Here is an 11,056-nt window from a genome sequence, read left to right as displayed (position 1 = left end):
ATATATATATATATATATATATATATATATATATATAGTGAAAGGCATATGATGTAAACTATATATGGTATGATGTTAATTCCAAGATCATGAGAAAATACCAAAATTTTTAATTTTATTTCTGCATGCTAATAAAATGTGAAGTTTCGATTTCTTCATTATATTTTTATGTTCAAAATTTTCTAGAACTAGCATACATTATTTAAAAGTAAAGTTATATTTTTAACCACCTTTACATTTATAAACAAACAAAAAAATTATGACAGAACTCTTGAGGAGCAAATAGAGTCCATAATAATCATTTATAAAGATTAAAACTAAGGATTTTAAAAGGAACAACATTAAAATGCTATTTTATTTCATTTTAATCAGTTTATTTGTCCATTCTACGATTTTTGAGCACTATGTGCCAAGCATTGTTTTAGATGATATATTTATAAAGATCAGCATTATACTGACTGTCTTCTCAAGGAATTCAGTCTTATTGAAAAATCATATAAACGAGGTGGTAATTATGATGAAACATGGTAGTTCCCATGCTGGTGCTGTGAACAGGACATTTTGGGGTCTCTTCCCAGAGAGCTAACCAGTAAGAAAAGTACATACTTAAAGATGGCTGCCTGGAGGAGGTGACATCCTGAGCTGAGCTTTAATTTATTCTACTCCTCTCAAGGGAAAATACTTACAGATTTTTATCTTCTACATTTTAGCAGCAATACAGCAATGGAGATCAGAAGGTAGGATAGCTGTATGGCTGCACATTCCCATCCTACAAAGCCGATTTATTGCCCCTGCTGCTTCTCTGGGCTTCAGCTTTCACCACGCAGAATCGGATTCATCAACACTGACTTTGTGGCTGGCAGAAGGGTCGAGCAGATTACCAGGATATGCTACACATCAAGTAGGAGTTGCAGGTCAGTTTCAAACTCAGGTCAACCCCAGCATTAACTTTTTAGAGGTTCGCCTAATCTCTTGCTTCTTACAGTGAGCAGATAGTTTATTCATATGGAATAAGTTATTTGATTAAATGATTATCTTCCTTAGGACTACTGCTAGCACCTTCAAATATATGAAGTTTGCCTTACAAATCAGCAGAGGGCAGCACAGAGAACAAGCAAGTTTCATTTTCCAAAGAATATGTTTGGTTATGTTTTAGACAGATATTTGAACTTAACTATCAAGTAGTAGTACTGAATTGAGATGAGAGAATAAATTCATTACAGTTAAGCATATTAGCACTAATTATGTGAGTTTGTAAAATAAAAGATAACTTTTAGGTTGAATTTAAGGTAATGCAAACCAATTTTTTAATGATCTGAACATTACTCCTTAAAGACATTTTCAGTAAGTTGTTTAAAATAGCATATTTTAAATATACTGTAGAATTTTGAAGTCTCTGATTAGCTTCAGAGACATAGGAAAATTGTAAAAAGACTTTTCACATGAAGACAGGAGTTCTCAAATTGCTGAGTACGTCAAAATCACTGGCTTGTTGAAACAGATTGCTAGGCCCTGTCCCCAGAGTTTCTGACTCAGTAGATTGGGATGGGGCCTGAGAGTTTGCATTTCTAATAATTTTCCTGCAGCCGTTTCTCCTTTTGCTGCTGCTGCTGGTCTCAAGACCACCCTTTGAGAACCAGAGTTAAAAAAATTTTACAAGGAAAGAGAAATACCGCATGTTCTCACTCATAACTGTATACTAAGAAGGGAGGAAGAAAGGAAGGAAAGAAAGAAAGAAAGGAACGAAGGAGAAAGAAAAAGAGAAAGAAAGAAAGAAAGAAAGAAAAGGCCACAATAATAGTTGAACTTTCAGGAGAGAACAAACCTAAGGATACTAGAAAGGGGAGAGGGAAGGAGGCAGTTTGCGGAGTGAAAGGTCAGGTAAAGGGCATAAAGAAAAATCACGATTTGTAAAATGAATATGCTAATAATAAATAAATAATAGCAATTTAAAAATAATTTTAGATTTCCAGAAAAACTAAAATAGTAAGGAATCCTATGACCTTAAATAAATGAAAGCAATAATACATATTAATTAGTAACAATTATTAATTTTATTTGCCTTCATATAAGTTACAAGAGTTTTTGAGGTAGTTTGCACATCTGAAATCTTTTAAAGTTGTTCAAAGGATGTCTAATTGCCTTCTCTGTCTGTGTTCTTACTTCTTGTAGCAATAGAGACATTCAGAAAATTTCTATTCAGCTCTACTTCAAAGTATTCTACTAGACAATTTGGTGAAAGCCTCATACCTCGTTGGAAACTCATACAGATAATTATCATTCATTGGCACAGACTTTTAAATTAGAGTTTCCAGTTATTACTGCAGAATTGATAATATATGCATAAATGTATCGTGTGAAAGACCTGTTTATAACTAAGTACTATATTGTGTATTATAGTTTGGAAGTACCAGGTAGTTCAGGGAATGGGAGATGGTGGAACTTGACCAGTTTTGAAGAATAATGAGGATTTGAAGTGGTTATTGAGGGTGGACACAAAGTAATATAAGAAATTGTTCTGGAAAAGTGCAGAGTTTTTTAGGTGGAGAGAAAATAGTTGACATTTGTTGTTATAAAAAACAGAAGGTAGGAGCACCTAGAATAGAGGGAGCTATGGCTTTCTTACTGTTCTTCAAACCCCACAAGATTGTGTCTGACTCAGAGCCTTTACACTTACTGCCTCTTCCTGCAGTACATACACACGCCACAGCTTTGCTTATCTAGTTCTTTATAGCTGAGGTTTCTGCTCAAGTAGCTCCTTCTCAGAAAAGCTCTGACCCTTCTCTCTCCTGCACACCAATCCCATCAATTTTTCTTTATACAATTTATCACAATCTGAAGTTATATCACTACTTAATCTCCCCCACAGTAATATAAACTATGTAGGCAAGTATTTGATCTGTCTTGTTCACCACTGTATCCTCAAGCTAACGACAGTATATGGCCTAAAGTAGATACTCAATATTTCTTGAATGAATGATTGGATAGATCTTCAAGTAGAAATGTCAGCCCTCTGGGAGAGCAGATGTAGCATGGTTAAGGGGCAGTGTTGCACAGTGAGAAGAGTACCTGCTTGGAATTCAGATAGACTGGCTGTCGGTCCCATTTCTGCTACTTAGGGCTGTGTGAACTCAGGCACTCATAACAGGAGTATTGTGACGAGTACCTGAGATAACATGAAGCAGTTAGCACAGTGCCTGACTAATCATAATAATATAATAATAACCTCTATTTAACCCCAGATATCCTTGGATTTATTTAACTTTTATGTTGTAACCAGCAGAGGTCACTTAAATTGTTTTAACAGTGTTGGTTTGTCTGTGTTATTGTGTGTATGTTTATAGTGAATTCTTTAGGGAGAAGTTCAGTTTTCACAGTCACAAATTATTAAAATTTACAGATAGGTTTTCTTAGCATTTCTTTGGACTTCTATCCCCTGTAAAGCCCAATTAGATTATAGTTTACATTTCCTAATAGAAGCCAACATTAATGTTAATTATATCTCATTTAGCAGTTTTCCTTCTTTATTTTACTTATTTTTTTAAGATTTAATTGTACATTTTTGTGGAGTACAGTTGTTTCAATACATGCATATACTGTACAATGATTAACTTAGGTTAGATAGCATAGTTTTATACCCATTAATCCATCACTTACCCTTTCCTCAACCAACCACTTCTCCAGCCTCTGGTAACCATTATTCTACTCTCTACTTTTGTGAGAATCACCTTTTTTTTTAGATTCCACATATGAGAAACATCACGTGGTATTTGTCTTTCTGTGCCTGGCTTACTTCACATAACAAAATGGTCTCCAATTCTATCCATATTGCTGCAAAAGATAGGATTTCATTTTTTCTTAATAGCTGAATAGTATTCTATTTTGTGTACATACCACAGTTTTTTTCCGTTTATTTGTTGATGAACATTTAGGTTGATTCCACCTCTTGGCTTTTGTGAATAATGTTGTAATGAACATAGGACTGCAGGAGTCTCTTCAATATATTGATTTTATTTCCTTTGGGTATATACCCAATAGTGGGATTGTTGGGCTATAGGATTGTTCTATTTTTAGTTCTCTAAGGAAGTTCCATGCTGTTCTCCACAATGGCTGTACCAATGTACATTCCCACCAACAATGTAGGGGAGATCTCTTTTCTTCACATCTTCACCAACATTTGTTATTTTCTGTCTTTTTGATAATGGCCATTCTAACTAGAACGAGATGATGTCTCCATTATGGTTTTAATTTGCATTTCCTTGATGATTAGTGATGTTGAGCATTTTTTCATGTGCCTGTTAGCCATGTGTATGTCTTCTTTTGAAAAATGTCTGTTCAGGTCCTTTATCCACTTTTTAATTGGGTTGGGTTTTTTTGCTGGTGGTTTGTTAGAGTTCCTCATATATCCTGGATATTAGCCCCTTGTCTGCTGTGTAGTTTGCAAACATTTATTCCCATTCCATAGGTTGTATCTTCACTGTGTTGTTGTGTCCTTTGCTGTGCAGAAGCTTTTTAGTATGATGTAGTCACAATTCTATATTTTTGCTTTAGTTGCCTATGCCTATACAGTCTTGTTCAAAAAAGTGCTGCCCACACCCATTTCATGTAGTATTTTCCCTATGTTTTCTTTAAGTAGTTTAACAGTTTCAGGTCTTAAATTTAGGTCTTTCATCCATCTTGAGTTGATTTTTGTGTATGGTGAGCAATAGGACTCTAGTTTCGATCTTCTTTTTTTTTTTTTTTTCCTTTTTGTCTTTTTTCGTGACCGGCAACAGATCGCAACCCTCAGTGTCACGCCTATACCGGACCGGAACCGGCAACGGGATCGCAACCTTTGGTGTTGCTCCCGCACCTCGCTCAGCCGGTGAGCGGCCGGTCTGTATGTGGGATCCGAACCCAACCGGCAACGGGATCGCAACCTTTGGTGTTGCTCCTGCACCTCGCTCAGCCGGTGAGCGGCCGGTCTGTATGTGGGATCCGAACCCTCGGCGGGAGCACCGCCACACTCCCAAGCGGCGCACTGTAGCAGTGTGCCACCGGGCCGGCCCCTAGTTTCAATCTTCTGCATGTGGATGTCCAGTTTTCCCAAGACTGGGGAAGAAGCTGTCCTTTCCCCAGTGTATATTTTTGGAAGCTTTGTTGAAAATCAGTTGGCTATAAATGTGTGGGTTTATTTCTGGCCCCTCTATTCCACTGGTGATTTGTCTTTTTTTTTATGCTGGTACCATGCTGTTTTGGTTACTATAGCTTTATATTATATTTTGAAGTCAGAACATGTGATGTCTCCAACTTTGTTCTTTTTGTTTAAAATTGCTTTGGCTGTATGGGGTCTTTTGTGGTTCTATACAAATCTTAAGATCAGTTTTTTCTATTACTGTGAAGAATGTTATTGGTATTTTGATAATGATTGTGTTGAATGTGTAGGTTGCTTTACAGACATTTTGATGATATTAATTTTTCCAACTCATGAACATAGGATATCTTTCCCTTTATTTGTGTTGTCTTCAATTTCTTTCACCAATATTTCATAGTTTTCATTGTAGAGGTCTTTTACCTCCATTACTCCTAGGTATTTAATTTTTTTGGTTACTATTGTGAATGGGATTACTTTCTTGATTTCTTCTTCAGATATTTCATTATTGGCATATAGGAAAGCTGTTGATTCTTGTGGGTTGATTTTGTATCTTGCCAGTTTACTGAATTCATCTATTAGTTCTAGCAATTTTTTGGTGGCGTCTTTAGGGTTTTCTGTGTATATGATCATATGACCTGAAAATAGGGATAGTTCAATGTCCTCCTTTCCAATTTGGATGCCCTTGATTGCTTTTTCTGACCTTATTGCACTGGTTAGAACTTCCAGTACTATGCTGAATAAGAGTGGGGAAAGTGGGCATCCTTGTCTAGTTCTAGATCTTAGAAGAAAAGGCTTCAACTTTTGTCCATTCAGTATATCAACTGTGGGTTTGTCATATATGGCCTTTGTTGTGTTGAGGCACATTGCTTCTGTACCTAATTTCTTGAGTATTTTTATCATAAAGTGATGTCAGATTTTATCAAGTGCTTTTTCTGTGTCTGTTGAAATAATCATGTGGGGTTTTTTCTTCATTTTGTTGATGTGACGTATCACATTCATGGATTTGCATATCATGAACCATCCTTGTTTCTCTGGGATGAATATCACTTGATCATGGTTAATGATCTTTTTAATGTGTTGTTGGATTTGCTTTGCTAGGATTTTGTTGAGGATTTTTACATCTACATTCATTAGGGATATTGGTCTGTAGTTTTCATTTTTTGTTGCGTCTTTTTCCAGTTTGGGTATGAGAGTAATGCTCGCCTCATAGAACAGGTTTGGAAGTATTCCTTCATCTTCAATTTTTCATAACAATTTGAGAAGAATTGGTGTTAGTTCTTTAAATGTTTGGAAGAATTTGGCAGTGAAGACGTCTGGTCCTGGGTGTTTCTTCTTTGTTTACTGCTTTGTCTCATTGCTCATTATTGGTCTGTTTAGGTTTTCTAGTTCTTCATATTTCAACCTTGGTAAGTTGTATGTTTCCAGGAATTTATTCTATTCATTTCTAATAAGGTTTTCTAGTTTGTTACTGTATAGTTGTTCATAATAGTCTCTTAAGATCCTTTGTATTTCTGTGGTATCAGTTGTAATGTCTTCCTTTTCATTTCTGATTTCATTTGAGGCTTCTCTTTTTTTCTTCATTAGTCTAAAGGTTTATTGATTTTGTTTATCTTTTCGAAAAACCAACTCTTTGTTTCATTGACCTTTTCTATTGTTTGTTTTTTTTAACAATTTTTTTACTGCTTCTTTTTTTATTTTTTGGATGCTGGCTGGTATAGGATCCAAACCTGTGACCTTGGTGTTGTAAAACTGTGCTCTAACCAACTGACGTAACGGGCCAGTGTCTATTGTTTTTTTTTTTTTAATATCAAGTTCATTTATTTCTGCTCTGATCACTGTTATTTCTTTTCTTCTGCTATTTTGGGGTTTGATTTGTTCTTGTTTTTCTTTTCTTCTGCTATTTTTGGGTATGATTTGTTCTTGTTTTTCTATTTTCTTAAGATTTAATGTTAGGTTTTTTATTTGAAGTCTTTCTTCTTTATTATTGTAGGCATTTATTGCCATAAACTTTCCTCTTAGAACAGCTTTTGTTATATCCCATAGGTTCTAGTATGTTGTATTTTCTTTTTCATTTGTCTCCAGGAATTTTTTAATTGCCTTTATGATTTCTTCTTTGACCCATTCATTGTTTAGAGGCATGTTGTTTAATTTCCATGTTTGTACAGTTTCCAGTGTCCCTTCTGTTATTGATTTCTAGTTTTATTTTATCACGGTTGGACAATATAGTTGATATGATATCTGTTTTTTTTAATTTCTTGAGACTTATTCTGTGACTTAACATATGGTCTATTCTAGAGAATGTTCCATGTGCTGTTGAAAAGAATGTGTATTCTGCCACTGTTGGATGAAATGTTCTATAAATCCATTAGTTCCTATGAGTCTAGAGTGGAGATTAACTCTAATTTTCTGTTTGGATGATATATCTTTTGCTGAAAGTAGGGTATTAAAGCCTTCAACTTTTGTCCATTTAGTATGATACCAGCTGTTGGAGTCTATTTTTCTAATTAGTCCTAGTAGTATTTGCTTTATATATCTGGATGCTTCAAAGTTGAGTGTGTTTATATTTAGAATTCTTACATCCTCTTCTTGAATTGATCCATTTATCATTATATAATGACCTTCGTTTTTTTTTTTTTACTTTTCTTGGCTTGAAGTCTATTTTATCTGATGTAAGTATAGCTACCCCTGTTCTATTTTGGTTTCCATTTGCATGAAATATCCTTTTTGATCTCTTCTCATTCAGTTGATATTTTTCTTTACAGGTGAGGTGAGTTTCTTGTAGGTAGTATATTGTTGGTTTTTGTTTTATAATCCATTCAGCCACTCTGTGTCTTTTTTTTTTTCCTTTTTGTCTTTTTTACTGGCCAGTAACGGGATCGCAACCCTCGGTGTCGCGCCCGTACCGGGGACCGGCAACGGGATCGCAACCCTCAGTGTTGCACCCGCGCCACGCTCAGCCAGTGATTGGGAACCGGTCACCACATGGGATCCAAACCCTCGGCGGGAGCACCGCTACGCTCCCAAGCGGCGCACTCTCCAGTGCACCACCGGGCCGGCCCAACTCTGTGTCTTTTAATTGGGGAATTTCTTTCTTTCTTTCTTTTTTTTTGAGGTTTCTTAATTGGGGAATTTAATCCATATGCATTTGAAGTTATCATTAATATATAGGGACTTGTTACTGCCATTATGTTACTTTTTTTCTTGTTGTTTTGGAGATCCTTTTATCCTTTGGTCTAGTCTTCATTTAATGTTTTCTTTTGTGATTAAGTGGTTTTTTATAGTAGTGTATTTTGATTTCTCCCTCTTTATTTTTAGTGTGTTTGTTATAACTTTTTGTGTTCTGGTTACCATGAGGCTTACAAAAATCATCTTATAGTTATAGCAGATTATTTTTAACTAATAACAACTTAACTCTGATAAATAAGATTAACTATTCCTCTTTTGGTTTGTTGCCTAGATGATCTGTCCAGTACTGAGACAGGTGTGATCAAGTCCTACTCTATTATTGTAAATCAAATGCTTCTTCTGTTACTCTGGAGTGTGCTTTGTGGAGAAAGAGGACCTTTTTTTTTTTTTTTCTTGGTCTCCACTGGTGCCTCTCCTTGTGTCAATGAAGTTGAGAGTCTGGCATGCCATCTGCTCGGTCACTGTGACTGCTGCTGTAGAGATTGGCCGCTTTTGCAGCAGCCATGGCAGTTGTGGTGGCTGTGGAGGGCTATCTGCATGGAAATGGTGTTTTTGGTGTGCTCTTTACCTGGTTGCAGCTGGGTTCAGCTTCCCCCAGCTCCACGCCTCAGGGCCCTGGTGGTTTTTTTTTTTTTTTTTAACTGATTCTATTCCTTTGTCAAATTTCCTGTTCTGCATCTGGATTGTTTTCCAAATATCATTTTATTTTCTATCTGTATTTTCTTATGATTCCTTGAACATCTTTAAGAGGATTATTCTGAATTCTCTGTCAGATATTTCATAAATCTGCTGTTCTTCTGGGTCCATCGATAGCACTTTGTTGGTGTTCTTTGGTGGTGTCATATTTCCCTGTTCTCTCTCAATCTTTGTGTTATTATATTTATGCCTGCATGTTTGAGGAGACAGCTACCTCTTCTAGGTTTTATAGGTGTTACTTAGTGGTGGTAAACCTTCACTGCTTAATATCAGAACTTTGTTTCTGGTCTGTGTTTTGTTTTTGTTTTTTCATTCTGTAGTAGATAAATAGCAACTGCTACTGCTTAAATACTGCATTAGAACTAATTTGTTGTCCTGTGGCTAATTCCTGGATTGGGGGAAACTTCCTGTGTGGACCAGCACTTGAACTCTACGCCTGAGCTAAATTGTTGCCTTGCTGTTTCTCAGACTGGAGAAAACCTTTGTGCAGATCAGATTTTAATTGTCAGCCTTTTAGTCACTTCCAGGTCACGTGAGGTCTCCACAGATGCAACTGTGCTGTGTGGTAAATCCAGCCTGGGATCAAATCTTTCCCTCAGACTGTGCCCCCTGCAGTTCTAGCACACTGACCAACCTCCATAGTGTGATACCTGTACAAACCAGAAGACATAAACTGCCAGTGCTGTGCCCCAATGCTCTTCTCATGGTTAGCTCCTCTCCCTCTCCCCTGGCACTCTGAACATTTCCCTAGCTTTTCTGGCCTGGGAGATGGAATGGAATGGTGCATTCTGAAGTGATATATTTTTTTTTTCCTTTTTGCCAGCTGTCACAGCACCCTGCTCCCCTGCAGACTCTAAATACCTTCACTCAAAGGGTGCTGCTACAGCTTTGCTGTCTCCAGGTAGTGGCTCTGTGTACTGGTAGCTGCTCTCTGGGCTGTGCTTGCCAGCCTGGGGCTGGGACTGATTGGAGTGATCCCTTCTCACACTTGCTATAGTCTTCCATACCTTCACACACTCCACAGGTCTCTCTTCTTCTTTCCCTGAGTTCCAGTGATATCAGGATGGCAGTTTTTGTGTTTTAATAGTTGTAAATTGACCCATTGTGGACAGGGAGTGACACCAAGGCTATTCTGCCATTTTGGTGACCACTTCTTGCTTTAAAATACTAAAGTGTAATATTTTTATTCCCATTTCATTTCAGTTACTTCTCCTTGTGTTACACATATCTATCCTTTTTTTTGTATTTTATCTGTACATAACATTTATCACCTTCTAGTATCCTCAAATTTAATTCACTTCTAATACTACCTACCTGGAGATAGCATCAGATCCCACAGGTTGAGGATTCAGTCCCATAACACTGAACTGTACTTTCGATACTAATATCAAGCCTCAGGTTATTTTGCCTGTGCTTCTGACCAACCAGCAATAAATCGGTGTTCCCACAACCCCCTCATTAAGTTTAATTAATTTACTAGAGTGGCTCATAGAACTCAGGGAAACACACACTTGCTCCTACCAGGTTATTATAAAGGATATTACAAAGGATGCAGATGAAGAGATGCATAGGTTGAGGTGTGGGGGAAGGGGCGGGGAGCTTCCATGCCCTCTCCCAGCTTACCACCCTCTGAAAACCTCTATGTGCTCACCTATCTGGAAGCTCTCAGTACCCTATCTTCTTGGACCTTTTATGGAGATTTCATTGGATAGGCATGACTGAAGCATGAGCAACAGTGTAGATATGATTGGACAAAAAAGGCTTGGTCTGATACTAACAGACTGAGTGGGGAAACTCAACAAGGCCTTTTTGTTCAGATACTTTTTGGCCTGTGTAGCATTCCTTCCTCTCAGGTTTGAGGTAGGACCTCTTCTGAAATGAGGGTCTTATGACCTACAGTCAGACAAGGTAGATCAGAGAATTTCTTTATGGCCACCTCTAAGACAGAAAGGCAGGGAAAGATTAAAGTATATTTTTAGTTTCTATGGCCTGTGTTGGGGAGAAATAGTTTCTATGGCCTGTGTTGGGGAGAAATAGTTT

At 37.0% G+C, this 11,056-nt stretch overlaps 1 protein-coding gene across 1 annotated transcript in view; it reads left to right on the top strand.

Annotated features, from left to right (window-relative positions):
* Window positions 1-11,056, top strand: part of NUDT6 (nudix (nucleoside diphosphate linked moiety X)-type motif 6) — a 37,228-nt gene that overhangs the window by 4,838 nt on the left and 21,334 nt on the right. Inside the window, exon 2 of the mRNA XM_008579894.1 lies at window positions 711-914. Coding sequence (XP_008578116.1) covers window positions 711-914 — 204 coding nt within the window. The remainder of the gene's footprint in view (window positions 1-710; window positions 915-11,056) is intronic.

The sequence above is a fragment of the Galeopterus variegatus genome, unplaced genomic scaffold, assembly GCF_000696425.1.
Source record: "Galeopterus variegatus unplaced genomic scaffold, G_variegatus-3.0.2 Scaffold1974, whole genome shotgun sequence".
Taxonomy (NCBI): Eukaryota; Metazoa; Chordata; class Mammalia; order Dermoptera; family Cynocephalidae; genus Galeopterus; species Galeopterus variegatus.
This window is presented reverse-complemented; position numbering and strand designations above follow the sequence as displayed.